The sequence below is a fragment of the Homarus americanus genome, unplaced genomic scaffold (assembly GCF_018991925.1).
Source record: "Homarus americanus isolate GMGI-L3 unplaced genomic scaffold, GMGI_Hamer_2.0 scaffold4688, whole genome shotgun sequence".
Taxonomy (NCBI): domain Eukaryota; kingdom Metazoa; phylum Arthropoda; class Malacostraca; order Decapoda; family Nephropidae; genus Homarus; species Homarus americanus.
The window spans coordinates 146330-163935 of NW_024730150.1; the positions used below are offsets into that span (position 1 = coordinate 146330).

The 17606-nt window shown below is 50.5% G+C and overlaps 1 protein-coding gene across 1 annotated transcript; it reads right to left on the reverse strand.

The window, feature by feature from the left end:
* Positions 1 to 10669: 10669 nt before the first annotated feature.
* LOC121866901 lies at positions 10670 to 12277 on the reverse strand (the record flags this gene model as incomplete). The annotated part of the gene is made up of 4 exons (XM_042366638.1): positions 10670 to 10888; positions 10968 to 11342; positions 11773 to 11915; positions 12062 to 12277. Coding segments are annotated over 4 exons (953 nt in total), but the record flags the coding sequence as incomplete, so codon positions are not given.
* Positions 12278 to 17606: the final 5329 nt, after the last annotated feature.

The following is a 17606-nucleotide window of genomic DNA, read 5'->3' on the forward strand; positions in this document are numbered from 1 at the left end:
GGCTCACATGTCCTAGACGACGAACGGCTTCTTACATTTTGTGAAGCAAAAGCAGTGGTGAACGGACGGCCTATTACTCCACTCTCAGAAGACCCCAGAAGCCCTCACACTCATATTTTTTGCTCATGAAACAGAGCACCGATCTCCCTCTGGGTGGCCTTAGTGTTGGGGAAGTGTACCACAGACGGTGGAAACATGCGCAGTTCTTGGCGGATCAGTTCTGGAATCATTGGATCAAGGAATATCTACCTTTGCTCGGTCAGCAGCAGAAACACCTCACACTTTGTCGCAACTTTCAATAAAAAGACCTGGTCATTGTGACTGAAGAACCACTGCCTTAGAACCAATGGCTGCTAGGTATAACAATAGAGGTGATGCCCAACGATGATAAACTAGTACATCAAAATAAGGTAAAGACTGCACTCACAATTTTGATTTGCCTAGTGACCAAATTGTGTCTACTGGAAGGGGGCACAAATTAATAATTCCCTGCTATTTGTTGTCATGGTCGTGATCGCCCAATGGGGGGAGTTTTATCGCATCGCTAGGGAGCGGCCGGTATGGGAGTGGTAATAGGAGTGTTATTTATTGTACCAAACGAACAGGCGCTGTCTCAGTCCTACTATAATGAGGCCAGGGGTAGATACATCAAGCTGATTCAGCATAGTCTACCCCTGGCCTTATTATAGTAGGAATAAGTCAGCCCCTGTTCGTTTTGTACATACTGGCTGCTGCCTAGCGAAGCAATAAAAACTATACTTATACCTTTTCAGTTGCCCAGAAGCATTACATTTACTATTCATTAGGTGGCTGTAAAGTAGCTGTTATGGCAGTCTACTGTCGTCCATGTGGGTAACATGGCCAGTCCAGCATAGTTGTTCATGGATAATGGTAGCCTTGATGCTCCTACAGTTGGTGTCACCGAGAATACTGGTATTTGTTCTCTTGTCTTCCCACGGAAATCGGAAGATGGAAGTTTTCAAGTGCCTGAGGTGCCTCCTGTATGTGACCCATGTCTCGCTGCCATACAGCAAGGTGGGGAGGACCACTGCTCGATATACATGCAGCTTTGTAGATAATTTCAACTCCCTACAGCTGAAGACATGAGTCGGAGTCTGCCTAAGGCTTGAGATGCACATCTGATCCGATGCTGAATCTCATCATCAATGTCCGCGGTGGTGGACAGGTGGGAGCCGAGATACCGAAAGTGGGTAACATTAGAGAGGGTAGTACCGTTAAACTGGATGGATGGTGGAGGTGTGGCTGAACCAGGGGCAGGCTGAAAGAGAATCTGAGTCTTACGTACATTCACCTCAAGACCGTAGTGTGCCTTCGCATCTGTGTAGGTGTTCACGATCGCCTGTAGGTCGCGTTCAGTGTGAGCGACAAGGGTGAGGACGTCTGCATACTGAAGTTCAGTAATGGAAGCTGCCGACACCTTTGTTCCCACCTGGAGTCGTCTTACAATGAAAAGACCCTTCATCCGGTACTGGATGTCCACCCCGTCGCCTAAATTGACACTGGCACGAGTAAGGAAGGCAGCCAAGAAAATGGAAGAGAGAGTTGGAGCCAGTACACATCCTTGTTTTACCCCTGTTTGCATGGGGAAGATCTCATACTGGGTGCCATTGTGCAGGAAAATGCCATTCATGCCATCGTGGAGTTGCCTCACAATGGCGATGAATTTTGCTGGGCCTTGGTTAGGTTGATGAAGGCCATGTACAGGTCACGACGCTGTTCTCTCCAATTTTCTTGTATCTGCATGGCGGGCAGCAAAGATCATGTCAGTGGTGCCACGTGATGGTGTAAAGCCACATTGAGATTCTGGGAGGAAGTTTTCCGCCTCAGGAAGAAGCCTGTTTAGGAGGACTCGGGTGATAATCACGCTGGCTACTGACAGCAGCATGATCCCACGGTAGTTGCCACAGTCTGACCGGTCTCCATTGTTCTTATAAATATTGACAATGGAGGCGTCTTTAAGAGCTTGGGGTATTTCCTCCTTTTCCCATATATTCTCCAGGAGAGAGTGGAGACGGCTGATAAGTAGAGGTCCTCCTGCTTTATATAGCTCGGCTAGGATTCCATCAGGCCCTGAGGCTTTGTTATTCTTCATCTGTTTGATGGCAGTAGCTACCTCATCCAGGGATGGAGGATAGCTGAAGTGGGTCAGCTCTGGATGCTGAGGGACCTGCTGGGTTGTCAAGACATCCACATCGGTGTTTTGGTTGAGCAGCAAATGGTAGTGCTCTTTCCAGCACTGAAGGATGTCAACTCCGTTTTTAATTAGGGAGTAACCGTCAGATGAGCGGAGGGGGGCTGCGCCATTCACATGCTTTATTTTTAAACCAGTTGTTCTGTAGATTTCGAAGCTCGTGCTGGGCCACCACTTTCTTCTTGCAGAAGGTATAAGCTTTGGTCTGAGACTAAGAGTTGTTTTGCCAGTCAGTTAAAGCAGCATGTTGATCATCGATGAGTACATTTGTTTCCGGAACATTTTCATCAAACCCAGTCCCTGTCTATTCTTTCTGGCTGAGGGTCCTTCTACAGGTTTTTGCCATGAGGTCTCGAGAATACCCCATTCGGCACATGGATTTGTTTTTGTATTTTTGTCTGATTGATTATCAACCCATGTTCGAGCTACTCTCTGAAAGCGTGCTCTACCACTGGATCCTCCAGATGCTTAGTGTTAAAGCCTCTTCTGGAGGCCTGTTTCCTTGGCCATTTTGGGGCGACATGAAGTGAGAGCTTGGCTCTGACGAGCTGATAATTAATCAGTGTCTCAGTGTCGTGTGATGAGGATATTTCGGCGATCTCTTTCTCTGACAATGATGTAATCAATGAGATGCCAGTGTTTGGATCGTGGGTGCTGCCACGAACCCTTGAACTTGTCGGCCTACCTAAACAAGGTACAGTAATTGGTGATAGTGACGTTGTGTGCAGCACACTTGCTGAGGAGAAGTAGGCCGTTGAGATTACACCTGCCTAGTCCATTTCTCCCTATGATTCCCTGCCAAATGTCAGCCTCTGTGTCAACTCTGGCATTGAAGTCACCAAGGAGCACAACCTTGTCTTCTCTGGGGATAGAGGTTAGCACTCTGTCGAGGTCGGCAAAAAAGGCCTCCTTGATGTCATCCTCCGCATCCACTGTTGGGGTATATTCACTGATGAAGAAGGCATGACGTGAGTGATTCACTGGGACTCTTTCAGTTTCATGAGGCACTCATTACTCACAACAGGCATTCCAGTTAGCCTATGTAGGATACATTGGTGGATGGCAAAGCCAACTCCGTAAATGCTGTTTCTCTCCACAGCAGGCTTACCCTTCCAGAAGAAGGTATAGCCAGACCCCCGTTCTGTGAGTGGACCCTCGTCTGGGAACCAGGAGTCATTAATGGCTGCTATGTCAATGTTATACCTAACCAGCTCTTTTGCTATAAGGGCGGTTCTTCTTTCAGGACGCTCATTTGTGCCAGTATCCAGAGGGTCCTGACATTACATGCACCGACCATAAGAGGCTGTATAGTTTGTTTAAGTTTGGATCTGTGATTAAGATTGTGTTTTCGACCACATAAGGATGACCTTACTGGGTGCGGTTGCCCAGTCAGGTTGGGTTTTTAGGCAGGCTATGTTTAGGGTACCTTTTCTAGCCCCCTCCCCAGGTGGGGTGAGCAGAGTGGCTCCTCGAAAGGGCTGCTCAGTCACACAGACAGGACTGGATTGCACTGCTGCCTAGATCCCAGTGCATAAACTACCATCTTATCTTTGTCGCCCATGTGCAGAGTTGTGACTAGAGACTCCCTGCAGCCATCTCTGCCTGTCCCTGTCACCACTCGTACATCGTCATAGAACTTTTGGGGGTATAGAGGTTTTGATGATGATGAGAGGTATGATGAACAGGATGATGGCTGCGCGTGAGTTGATTTATGTGGTGAGGCAGGAGTGCAGGCTGCAACCACACATCTTGGCTCTCCTTTTTCCTGATCCAGTGGTGTAAGTGTTGCAACGACTGGGGAGAGGGAGAGTTGCAATGGACTGCCGATAGCCCAGTTTGTTGGGTTTTGCCTTAGTAGCCTGTTCATCTTGCATTGCCTTCGTCCACCGGTGTAGTCGTTGGGTTCCCATGGTGGTCACTTCTTCCGCCTATACCCCCGTTGGGGTCTTACTGGAGCTCTGTAATCATGTCTGCCTAATGCAGGGCTCCACCTGTAAGGGAGATTGACCATGAAGACCAGACGGCAGTAGGTTCTACAATCTCCAGGCAATCGAAGTTCAGAGGTAGTGAGTCTAAACTTCTATAGCCACTGTATATTTTATACCTTAATACTGACTCAGGTTTATCTCTTCTAGGTCAAAAGGAAAGACAAGTATAATTTTGTTTATATAATCAAAACATAACCATAAATATATATTAAATAACCCATAACCAACCCAGTCACGCCTCACCCATACATCCATACACACAAATTTAGAATTGCAGCGGCTGGTTACAAACACCAGGTACCAGTTACTTCAAGCACCAGACACAGGGGTATGGTATAATAGGAAATGTTCTGTAGAATCACTAGCAAAGGGCAAGACAGGGCTAAGTTTATCGGCCAAACAGCAAACCGGAACCTCTCTTGGTGGGTCTTCCAGTCACCACTTCTCACTGGAATTGGGGAATTCTCGCCCTATAGCACAATGGCGGAGACTTCTGCTAACCAAGTCCTGCCTCACAACAGAAGTGGCAGGGTTCAAGAATCTGGAGCTCAGTGGACACCGGTGAACTGGCTACTCATCACCCAACTGTAGATTTAAAACTAATTCGTCTTCACACAACAATGAATTAAACAAACACGTAAATCACAGGCAATTATTCCAAGTAACAAATTCCTAACTAGATACCACATCAAATACTGTGTATAAGGAGAGAGGAGGAAACCGTCCGTCCACCATGAGAAGTGTGGAGTGAATGCTGGTTAGAGGAGGTGGCGTCCCAGACATAAGCTCTCTTACCAGTCTCGAACACACCCATACAACTCCCCCACACACACAAGCTCGTTGCAGGTTCGATTACTCATTCTTACAGTCCCCATGTAAACTCCTTTGAAATTAAATAACTCGAACTCATTCGACACCCATGACACTGAAAATATGCTTCGACTCCTTAAATTGAATGAAACGGACAGACGCCCCTAACCAGGCAACATGGCAATTTGCCGCGAATCAAGTCAATAAATGAGACAACCCCAATTTCAATATATTGTAGAACGTCTTACCACACAATCATTTATAGGTCTTGTTATATTACTTATGTAGAGTTTAACTACTTACCAAGGTTACTTATGTAAAATTTAGTTACTGTACTTATAAAGGTTACTTATATAGTGTGGTAGTGCCGTGGTGGGGGTTTGAGGTGGTCATTAAATATGGGGTGGGGGTGGTGTGGTGTGGTGGCTCTAGTGACACTTATAGCTCTACCCTGGAGGAGGTGGGGGAGGGAGAGGAGGAAGGAGAAGGGAGGAGATGTAACAGGAGGTGAAGGATGATGGAAGAAAAAGGAGGAGAGGGAGGAAGGGAGAAGATGAAGAGAGGAAAGGAAGGGATGAGGATTGGAGAGAAGGGAGGAGAGGAGGAGGAGGTGTAACCGGAAGGGAGATGGGAAGGGAAAGAAGGGAATAGGAGGAAAGAGGAAAAGATGGAAAGAGGAGGAGGAAGGGAAGAAGGAGGCGTCACATGGGAATAACCAATGTGGAGGATTGTGTTTCATCACCTGCTTCTCCAGTGGTCCTCCTCCTCCTCCTCCTCCTCCTCCTTCCCCTCCACCCCTACTTACTCCCTCATTACATACATACATACATACAGACATGTAGTGTGGTGTAGTGTGGTGTAGGGTAGTGTAATAGGGCAGTGTAGTGTAGTGTGGTGTAGGATAGTGTAGTGTAGGGCAGTGTAGTGTTGTGTGGTGGAGTGTAGTGTAGGGCAGTGTAGTGTTGTGTAGTGTAGTGTGAGTGTAGGGCAGTGTGGTGTGGTGTAGGGTAGTGTGTAGTGTAGTGTGGGGCGGTGTAGTGTAGTGTGGTGTAGGATGGTGTGGTGTGTGTAGGGGCGGTGTAGTGTTGTGTGGTGTAGTGTAGGGCAGTGTAGTGTAGTGTGTGGTGTAGGGTGGTGTAGTGTGAGTGTGGTGTAGGGCGGTGTGGTGTAGTGTGGTGTAGGATAGTGTAGAGTAGTGTGCAGTGTAATGTGTGGTGTAGTGTAGTGTAGCGTAGTGTGAGTGTAGGGCAGTGAAGAGTGTGTAGTGTAGGTGTAGTGTGGTGTAGGGCAGTGTGAGTGTAGGGCAGTGTGAGTGTAGTGTGTAGTGTGGTGTAGGGCAGTGTGTGGTGTGGTGTAGTGTGGTGTGGTGTAGTGTAGTGTGTGGTGTAGTGTGGTGTGAGTGTAGTGTGGTGTAGTGTAGTGTGGTGTAGTAGTGGAGTGTAGGGCAGTGTAGTGTGGTGTAGTGTAGTGTGGTGTAGGAGCGGTGTAGTGTGGTGTAGAGCAGTGTGAGTGTAGTGTGGTGTAGGGTAGTGTAGTGTAGTGTGGTGTAGGGCAGTGTAGTGTAGTGTGAGGGCAGTGTAGTGTGGTGTAGGGCAGTGTAGTGTGGTGTAGGGCAGTGTAGTGTCGGGCAGTGTAGTGGTGTAGGGCAGTGTAGTGTAGGGCAGTGTAGTGTGGTGTAGTGTAGTGTGGTGTAGGGCAGTGTGTAGTGTGGTGTAGGGCAGTGTAGTGTGTGTAGGGTGGTGTAGTGTGGTGTGGGCGGTGTAGTGTGGTGTAGTGTGGTGTAGGGCAGTGTGGTGTGGTGTAGGGCAGTGTAGTGTGGTGTAGGGCAGTGTAGTGTGTGGTGTAGTGTAGTGAAGGGCAGTGTGGTGTAGTGTGGTGTGGGGCAGTGTAGTGTAGTGTAGGGTAGTGTAGTGTGGTGTAGGGCAGTGTAGTGTGGTGTAGTGTGGTGTAGAGGCAGTGTAGTGTGGTGTAGGGGCAGTGTGGTGTGTGGTGGGGCGGTGTAGTGTGGTGTGGTGTGGTGTAGTGTGGTGTGGGGCAGTGTGGTGGAGGGCAGTGAAGTGTGTAGTGTAGGGTAGGGCAGGGCAGTGTAGTGTAGTGTAGGGGTAGAGGGCAGTGTAGTGTGGTGTAGTGTGTAGTGTGGTGTAGGGCAGTGTAGTGTAGGGGCAGTGTAGTGTGGTGTAGTGTGGTGTAGGGCAGTGTGAGTGTGGGCAGTGAGGTGGTGTAGTGGTGTGGGCAGTGTAGTGTGGTGTGGTGTGAGTGTAGTGTGGTGTAGGGCAGTGTAGTGTAGGGCAGTGTAGTGTGGTGTAGGGCAGTGTAGGTGTAGTGTAGTGTAGTGTAGTGTAGGGCAGTGTAGTGTGGTGTAGGTGTGAGTGTGGTGTGGTGTAGGGCAGTGTAGTGTGGTGTGGTGTGGTGTAGTGTGGTGTAGGGCAGTGTAGTGTAGGGCAGTGTAGTGTGGTGTAGGGCAGTGTGGTGTAGTGTGGGGTGGTGTAGGTGTGGTGTAGGGCAGTTGAGTGTGGTGTGTGTGTGGTGTGGGGGCAGTGTAGTGGTGTAGGGCAGTGTGTAGTGTGGTGTAGGGCAGTGTGGTGTGGTGTAGTGTGAGTGTGGTGGTGTGTAGGGCAGAGTGGGGTGTGGGGCAGTGGGGTGTAGTGTAGAGACGGGCAGTGTGGTGTAGTGTAGGGGTAGGGCAGTGTAGTGTGGTGTAGTGTAGTGTGGTGTAGGGCAGTGTGGTGTAGGGCAGTGTGGTGTGGTGTAGTGTGGTGTAGGGCAGTGTGAGTGTAGGGCAGTGTAGTGTGGTGTAGTGTGGTGTGAGGGCAGTGTAGTGTGGTGTGGTGTAGTGTAGTGTGGTGTATGGCAGTGTAGTGTAGGGCAGTGTGGTGTGGTGTAGGGGCAGTGTGGTGTAGTGTAGTGTGGTGTAGTGTAGGGGCAGTGTGGTGTGGTGTGGGCAGTGTAGTGTAGTGTAGTGTAGTGTAGGGCAGTGTGTAGTGTGGTGTGGTGTAGTGTGTAGTGTGGTGTAGGGCAGTGTGAGTGTAGGGCAGTGTGGGTGTGGTGGCAGTGTGGTGTGGTGTAGTGTGGTGTGGTGTAGGGCAGTGTAGTGTAGGGCAGTGTAGTGTGGTGTAGGGCAGTGTAGTGTAGTGTAGGGCAGGGGCAGTGTAGTGTGGTGGAGGGGCAGTGTGGTGTGGTGTAGGGCAGTGTGGTGTAGTGTGGTGTAGGGCAGTGTGGTGTGGTGTAGTGCGGTGTGTAGGTGTGGGTGTGGTGTAGGGCAGTGTAGGTGTGGTGTGGGGCGAGTGTGGTGTGGTGTGGTGTGGGGCAGTGTGGTGTGGTGTGGGGTGTAGGGCGAGGTGTAGTGTAGTGTAGGGCAGGGGGCAGTGTAGTGTAGTGTAGGGCAGGGCAGTGTGGTGTGGTGTAGGGCAGTGTGGTGTAGTGTGGTGTGGGGCAGTGTAGTGTGGTGTAGGGCAGTGTGAGTGTAGTGTGGTGTGGGGCAGTGTGGTGTGGTGTAGGGCAGTGTAGTGTAGTGTAGGGCAGTGTAGTGTGGTGTAGGGCAGTGTAGTGTGGTGTAGGGCAGTGTAGTGTAGTGTGGTGTTGGGCAGTGTGAGGTGTGGTGTAGGGCAGTGTAATGAGTGTAGTGTGTGGTGTAGGGCAGTGTAGTGTGGTGTAGGGCGAGGTGTAGTGTGGTGTAGGGCAGTGTAGTGTGGTGTGAGGGCAGTGTAGTGTGGTGTAGGGCAGTGTGTAGTGTAGGGCAGGGCAGTGTAGTGTTGGGCAGTGTAGTATAGTGTAGTGTGGTGTGGTGTAGGGTGGTGTGTAGTGTAGGGCAGTGTGGTGTGGTGTAGGGCAGTGTGGTGTAGTGTGAGCAGTGTAGTGTGGTGTAGAGGCAGTGTGAGTGTAAGGCAGTGTAGTGTGTAGTGTGGTGTGTAGGGGCAGTGTAGTGTAGTGTAAGGCAGTGTGGTGTGGTGTAGGGCAGTGTGTAGTGTAGTGTAAGGCAGTGTGTGTAGTGGGCAGTGCATTGTAGTTTAGCGGTGTGTGGTATAGTGTAAGGCAGTGTAGTGTAGTGTGGTGTAGGGCAGTGTGGTGCAGGGCAGTGTAGTGTAAGGCAATGTAGTGTAGGGGCAGTGTAGTGTAGGGCAGTATAGTGTAGGGCAGTGTAGTGTGAGTGTAGTGTGGGGTAGGGCAGTGTGAGGTGTATGGTAGGGCAGTGTAGTATAGTGTGGGGCAGTGTGGTGTAGTGTAGGGCAGTGTAGTGTAGTGTAGGGCAGTGTAGTGTAGTGTAGTGTAGTGTAGGGCAGTGTAGTGTAGGGGTAGAGGCAGTGTGGTGTAGTGTAGGGCAGTGTAGTGTGAGTGTAAGTGTAGTGTGGTGTGGTGTAGGGCAGTGTAGTGTAGGGCAGTGTAGTGTAGTGTGGTGTAGGGCAGCAGTCCGGGTTGGTGGTCCCTCAATTACCTACCTAACTACCTGCTTCCTCCTGACTGCTCACCACGTGCTGCTGATACTCGTAAACAACGTCTTGCTGACACTTGTTGTTAACCACGTGCTGCTCACACTTGTCGTTATACGTACTGCTGACATTTGTTGTTAACCCTTTGCTGCTGACAGTTGTTGACCACATGCTGCTGGCACTTGTTAACTTCATGTTGCTGATACTTGTTGTTAACCACGTGCTGCTGACACTGTTAAACAACGTGCTGCTGACACTTGTTAACCACATGCTACTGACACTGTTAAACAACGTGCTGCTGACACTTGTTAACCACGTGCTGCTGACACTGTTAAACAACGTGCTGCTGACACTGTTAAACAACGTGCTGCTGACACTGTTAACCACATGCTGCTGACACTGTTAAACAACGTGCTGCTGACACAGTAAACAACGTGCTGCTGACACTTGTTAACCACATGCTGCTGACACTGTTAAACATCGTGCTGCTGACACTTGTTAACCACATGCTGCTGACACTGTTAAACAACGTGCTGCTGACACTTGTTAACCACATGCTGCTGACACTTGTTAACCACATGCTGCTGACACTTGTTAACCACATGCTGCTGACACTAAACAACGTGCTGCTGACACTTGTTAACCACGTGCTGCTGACACTTGTTAAGCACGTTCTGCTGACACTGTTAAACAACGTGCTGCTGACCTTGTTAACTTCATGTTGCTGATACTTGTTGTTAACCACGTTCTGCTGACACTGTTAAACAACGTGCTGCTGACACTTGTTAACCACATGCTGCTGACACTGTTAAACCACGTGCTGCTGACACTTGTTAACCACATGCTGCTGACACTGTTAAACAACGTGCTGCTGACACTTAAACAACGTGCTGCTGACACTTCTTAACCACATGCTGCTGACACTGTTAAACAACGTGCTGCTGACACTGTTAAACAACGTGCTGCGCACTTGTTAACCACATGCTGCTGACACTGTTAAACAACGTGCTGCTGACACTTGTTAACCACATGCTGCTGACACTGTTAAACAACGTGCTGCTGACATTGCCACATGCTGCTGACACTGTTAAACAACGTGCTGACACTTGTTAACCACGTGCTGCTGACACTTGTTAAGCACGTTTTGCGACACTGTTAAACAACGTGCTGCTGACACTTGTTAACCACGTGCTGCTAACACTTGTTAACTACGTGCTGCTGACACTTGTTAACTACGTGCTGGTGATACTTGTTAACCGTGCTGCTGACTTGTCAACTACGTGCTGCTCACAGTTGTTAACTACGTGCTGCTGACACTTGTCAACCACGTGCTGTTGACAGTTATTGACCACATGCTGCTGACACTTGTTAACTACGTGCTGCTGACACTTGTTAACTACGTGCTGCTGACACTTGTTAATTACGTGCTGCTGACACTTGTCAACCACGTGCTGTTGACAGTTATTGACCACATGCTGCTGACACTTGTTAACCCGTGCTGCTGACACTTGTCAACTACGTGCTGCTCACAGTTGTTAACCACGTGCTGCGGCACTTGTTAACTACGTGCTGCTGACACTTGTCAACCACGTGCTGCTGACACTTGTCAACTACGTGCTGCTGACAGTTGTTGACCACATGCTGCTGACACTTGTTAACTACGTGCTGCTGACACTTGTCAACCACGTGCTGCTGACACTTATCAGCTACGTGCTGCTGACAGTTATTGACCACATGCTGCTGACACTTGTTAACTACGTGCTGCTGACACTTGTCAACCACGTGCTGCTGACACTTGTCAACTACGTGCTGCTGACAGTTATTGACCACATGCTGCTGACGCATTTGTACGTGCTGCTGACACTTGTCAACCACGTGCTGCTGACACTTGTCAACTACGTGCTGCTGACAGTTATTGACCACGTGCTCACACTTGTTAACTACGTGCTGCTGACACCTTGTTAACTACGTGCTGGTGATACTTGTTAACCCACGTGCTGCTGACACTTGTCAACTACGTGCTGCTCACAGTTGTTAACCGCTGCGCTGACACTTGTTAACTACGTGCGCTGCGACACTTGGTAACTACGTGCTGCTGACACTTGTTAACCACGTGCTGCTGACACGTGTTAACAACGTGCTACTGACACTTGTTAACCACGTCTGCTGTGATATTTGTTAACCTCGCGCTGCTGACACTTGTTAACTACGTGCTCCTGACGTTAACCGTGCTGCTCACACTTGTTAACCACGTGCTGCTGACACTTGTTAACCACGTGCTGCTGACACTTGTTAACTACGTGCTGCTGACACGTTAACCACGTGCTGCTCACGCCTTGTTAACTGCATGCTGCTCACAGTTGTTAACCACGTGCCACTGACATTTGTTAACTTCGTGCCGCTGACACTTGTTAACCACGTGCTGCTGACACTTGCTGTTCCACGTGCTGCTAACACTCGTAAACGTGCTCCTGACACCTGTTAACCACGCGCTGCTGACACTTGTTTACTGCGTACTGCTGACACTTGTTAGCGCACTTGCTGCTGACACTTGCTGTTAACCACGTTCTGCTGACACTTGTTAACCACGTGCTGCTGACACTTATTAATCACGTGCTGCTGACCCTTGTTAACCACGTGCAGCTGACACTTGTTAACCACGTGCAGCTGACACTTGTTAACCACGTCCTGCTGATACTTGTTAACCTGCGGCTGACACTTGTCGTACTGCTGACACTTGTTAAATACGTACTGCTGACACTTGTTAAATACGGACTGCTGACACTTGTTAACCACGTGCAGCTGATACTTGTTAACCACGTCCTGCTGATACTTGTTAACTACATAATGCGACACTTGTTAATCATTACTGCTGACACTTGTTAACCACGTCCTGCTGACACTTGTTAACCACGTCCTGCTGATACTTGTTACCTACATACTGCTGACACTTGTTAAATACGTACTGCTGACACTTGTTAACCGCGTGCTGCTGACACTTATTAATCACGTTTTGCTGACACTTGTTAAATACGTACTGCTGATTTTTCTGCCACGACTGAGTGGTTATAAGGCTCACCTCCCGTTCTCAGAGTCGCTGGTTCGCTGCCGTAACACCGTCAGTCCACTCAGGTATAATGTGCACCTGACTATACAGTTGAGGAAGTGAAGGTGGTCGAGTACAATGTCGGCCACGGTGCCTCCTGTACTGATGGTTTAGTACAGTGTCGGCCACGGTGCCTCCTGTACTGATGGTTTAGTACAGTGTCGGCCACCGTGCCTCCTGTACTGATGGTTTAGTACAGTGTCGGCCACGCAGCTCCTGTACTGATGGTTTAGTACAGTGTCGGCCACGGTGCTTCCTGTACTGATGAAGTACAGTGTCGTACACAGTTTCCTACTGATGGTTTAGTACAGTGTTGGCCACTGTGCCTCCTGTACTGATGGTTTAGTACAGTGTCACACGGTAAGCCCTGTAATGATGGTTTAGTACAGTCTCGGCCACGGTGCTCCTGTACTGATGGTTTAATACAGTGTCGGCCACGGTGCCTCCCTGTACCGATGGTTTAGTACAGCAGCCGGGCTACTTGTGCCTCCTGTACTGATGGTTTAGTACAGTGTCGGCCACGAAGCTTCCTGTAATAAGTTGGTTTAGTACAGTGTCGGCCACGGTGCCTCCTGCGGTACTGATGGTTTAGCAGAGTCTCGGCCACGGTGCCTCCTGTACTGATGGTTTAGTACAGCGTCGGCCACGGTGCTTCCTGTACTGATGGTTTAGTACAGTGTCGGCCACGGTGCCTCCTGTACTGATGGTTGAAGCTACTGTGTCCGGCCACGGTGCCTCCTGTACTGATGGTTTAGGCACAGTGTCGGCCACTGTGCCTCCTGTACTGATGGTTTAGCACCATCTCGGCCACGGTGCTTCCTGTACTGCTGGTTTAGTACAGTCTCGGCCACGGTGCCTCCTGTATTGATAGATTAGTACAGTCTCGGCCACGGTGCGCCTCCTGTACTGATGTATAGGCGACAGTGTCGGCCACAGTGCTTCCTGTACTGTTGGTTTAGTACAGTGTCAAGCCACGGTGCCTCCTGGTACTGATGGTTTAGTACAGTCTCGGGCCACGATGCTTCCTGTACTGTTGGTTTAGTACAGTGTCAGCCACGGTGCCTCCTGTACTGGATGGTTTATAGTACAGTCTCGGCCACGATGCTTCCTGTACTGTTGGTTTAGTATAGTGTCGGCCACGGTGCTCACTGATGGTTTAGTACAGTTCCCCGGCCACGATGCTTCCCTTGGTACTGTTGGTTTAGTACAGCGTCAGCCACGGTGCCTCCTGTACTGGTGTATACAGTCTCGGCCACGGTGCCTCCTGTACTGTTGGTTTAGTACAGTGTCGGCCACGATGCTTCCTGTACTGATGGTTTAGTACAGTGTCGGCCACGGTGTCTCTGTACTGATGGTTTAGTACAGTGTCGGCCACGGTGCTTCCTGTACTGTTGGTTTATGTTGTGTCGGCCACGGTGCCTCCTGGTAATGTTGGTTTAGTACAGTCTCGGGCCACTTGTGCCTCCTGTACGGTTTAGTACAGTGTCGCAATACGGTGCCTCCTGTACTGATGGTTTAGTACAGTGTAGGCCACTGTGCCTCCTACTGATGGTTTAGTACAGCGTCGGCCACGGTGCCTCCTGTACTGATGGTTTTAGTACAGTGTCGGCCACGTGCTCTGTACTGTTGGTTTAGTACAGCCCCGGCCACGTGCCTCTGTACTGATGAGCCGACAGTGTCGGCCACGGTGCTCCTGTACTGATGGTTTAGTACAGGAAGTCTCGGCCACGGTGCTCCTGTACTGATTGTTTAGTACAGTGTCGGCCACGGTGCCTCCTGTACTGATGGTTTAGTACAGCGTGTCGGCCACGGTGCTTCCTGTACTGTTGGTTTAGTACAGTCTCGCCACGGTGCCTCCTGTACTGATGGTTTAGTACAGTGTCGGCCACGCAGTTCTCCTGTACTGATGGTGGTTTAGTACAGTCTCGGCCACGGTGCCTCCTGTACTGATGGTTTAGTACAGTGTCGGCCACGTGCCTCCTGTACTGATGGTTTAGTACAGTCTCAGCCACGGTGCCTCCTGTACTGATGGTTTAGTACAGTCCTTCGGCCACGGTGCTTCCTGTACTGTTGGTTTAAGTACAGTCTCGGCCACGTGCCTCCTGTACTGATGGTTTATACAGTGTCGGCCACGGTGCCTCCTGTACTGATGGTTTAGGCATGCGTCGGCCACGGGTGCCTCCTGTATTGATGGTTTAGTACAGTGTCGGCCACGGTGCCTCCTGTACTGATGGCTTCAGAAGTGCTGCGTCGGCCACGGTGCTTCCTGTACTGATGGTTTAGTACAGTGTTGGCCACGTGCCTCCTGTACTGATGGTTTAGTGCCAGTCTCGGCCACGTGCCTCCTGTACTGATGGTTTAGGTACAAGTGTCGGCCACGTGCCTCCTGTACTGATGGTTTAGTACAGTGCCTGCCACGGTGCCTCCTGTACTGATGGTTTAGCACAGTCTCGGCCACGATGCTTCCTGGTACTGTTGGTTTAGCATGCGTCAGCCAATGCGCTCCTGTACTGATGGTTTAGTACGTCCTCGCCAATGCATGCTTCCTGTACTGTTGGTTTAGCGGCTGTGTCGGCCACGGTGCCTCCTACTGATGGTTTAGTACAGTCTCGGCCACGATGTTTCCTGTACTGTTGGTTTAGTACAGTGTCAGCCACGGTGCCTCCTGTACTGGTGTGGTTTAGTACAGTCTCGGCCACGTGCCTCCTGTACTGTTGGTTTAGTACAGTGTCGGCCACCATGCCTCCTGTACTGATGGTTTAGGCACAGTGTCGGCCACGGTGCCTCCTTGTACTGTTGGTTTAGCGGCTGGTGTCGGCCACGGTGCCTCCTGTACTGTTGGTTTAGTACAGTCTCGGCCACGGTGCCTCCTGTACTGATGGTTTAGTACAGTAATGGCCAATGTGCCTCCTGTACTGATGGTTTAGTACAGTGTAGGCCACTGTGCCTCCTGTACTGGCTGGTTTAGTACAGTGTCGGCCACGTGCCTCCTGTACTGTTGGTTTAGCATACAGTCTCGGCCACGGTGCTCCTGTATTGATGGTTTAGTACAGTGTCGGCCACGTGCCTCCTGTACTGATGGTTTAGCACAGTCTCGCCACGTGCCCTGTACTGATGGTTTTTCAGGTGCAGTGTCGGCCACGGTGCCTCCTAAAAGCGGTACTGTTGGTTTAGTACAGTCTCGGCCACGTGCCTCCTGTACTGATGGTTTAGTACAGTGGGGCCGGGCCACGGTGCCTCCTGTACTGATGGTTTAGCACAGTCTCGGCCACGGTGCCTCCTGTACTGATGGTTTAGGCACAGTGTCGGCCACGCGTGCCTCCTGTACTGTTGGTTTAGTACAGCAGTCGGCCACGTGCCTCCTGTACTGATGGGTTTAGCAGTGTCGGCCACGGTGCTTCCTGTACTGTTGGTTTAGCACAGTCTCGGTCAGCGGTGCCTCCCTGTACTGATGGTTTAGTACAGTCTCGGCCACGGTGCTTCCTGTACTGATGGTTTAGGGTACAGTGTCGGCCACGCCTCCTGTACTGATGGTTTAGTACAGTGCCTAGCTACTGTGCCTCCTGTACTGATGGTTTAGTACAGTGTCGGCCAATGATGCTTCCTGTACTGGTGGTTTAGTACAGTCTCGGGCCACGGTGCCTCCTGTACTGTTGGTTTAGTACAGTGTCGGCCACGATGCCTCCTGTACTGATGGTTTAGTACAGTGTCGGCCACGGTGCCTCCTGTACTGTTGGTTTAGTACAGTGTCGGCCACGGTGCCTTCCTGTACTGTTGGTTTATACAGTCTCGGCCACGGTGCCTCCTGTACTGATGGTTTAGTACAGTGTCGGCTACGGTGCCTCCTACTGATGGTTTAGTACAGTGTCGGCCACGCTCCTGTACTGATGGTTTAGTACAGTCTCGGCCACGTGCTCCTGTACTGATGGTTTAGTACAGTGTCGGCCACGTGCCTCTGTACTGATGGTTTAGTACAAGTGTCAGCCACGGTGCCTCCTGTTGTTGGTTTAGTACAGTCTCGGCCACGGTGCCTCCTGTACTGATGGTTTAGTACAGTGTCGGCCACTGTGCCTCCTGTACTGATGGTTTAGTACAGTGTCGGCCACGATGTTTCCTGTACTCGATGGTTTAGTACAGTCTCGGCCACGGTGTGCTTCCTGTTGTACTGATGGTTTAGCATGCGTCGGGCCACGGTGCCTCCTGTACTGATGGTTTACAGTGTCGGCCACGGTGCTCCTGTACTGATGGTTTAGGCACAGTCTCGGCCACGTGCCTCCTGTACTGATGGTTTAGTACAGCGTCGGCCACTGTGCCTCCTGTACTGATGGTTTAGTACAGTGTCGGCCACGGTGCCTCCTGTACTGATGGTTTACAGTGTCGGCCACGGTGCCTCCTGTACTGTTATTGGTTTAGTACAGTCTCGGCCACGTGCCTCCTGTACTGATGGTTTAGTACAGTGTCGGCCACGGTGCCTCCTGTACTCGATGGTTTAGTACAGTACGGCCACTGTGCCTCCTGTACTGATGGTTTAGTACAGTGTCGGCCACGTGCCTCCTTCTGTACTGATGGTTTAGTACAGTGTCGGCCACTGTGCCTCCCGTACTGATGGTTTAGTACAGTGTCGGCCACGTGCCTCCTGTATCGATGGTTTAGTACAGTGTCGGCCACGGTGCTCTCCTGTACTGTTGGTTTAGTACAGTCTCGGCCACGTGCCTCCTGTATTGATGGTTTAGCATAGCAGTCGGCCACGGTGTCTCCTGTACTGATGGTTTGAAGGTACAGTGTCGGCCACGGTGCTTCTGTACTGATGGTTTAGTACAGTGTCGGCCAACGGAGCCCTTTCTGTACTGTTGGTTTAGTACAGTCTCGGCCACGGTGCCTCCTGTACTGATGGTTTAGTACAGTGTCGGCCATCACGGTGCCTCCTGTACTGATGGTTTAGTACAGTCTCGGCCACGGTGCCTCCTGTACTGATTGTTTAGTACAGTGTCGGCCACGGTGCCTCCTGTACTGATGGTTTAGTACAGTGTCGCCACGGTGCTTCCTGTAATTGTTGGTTTAGT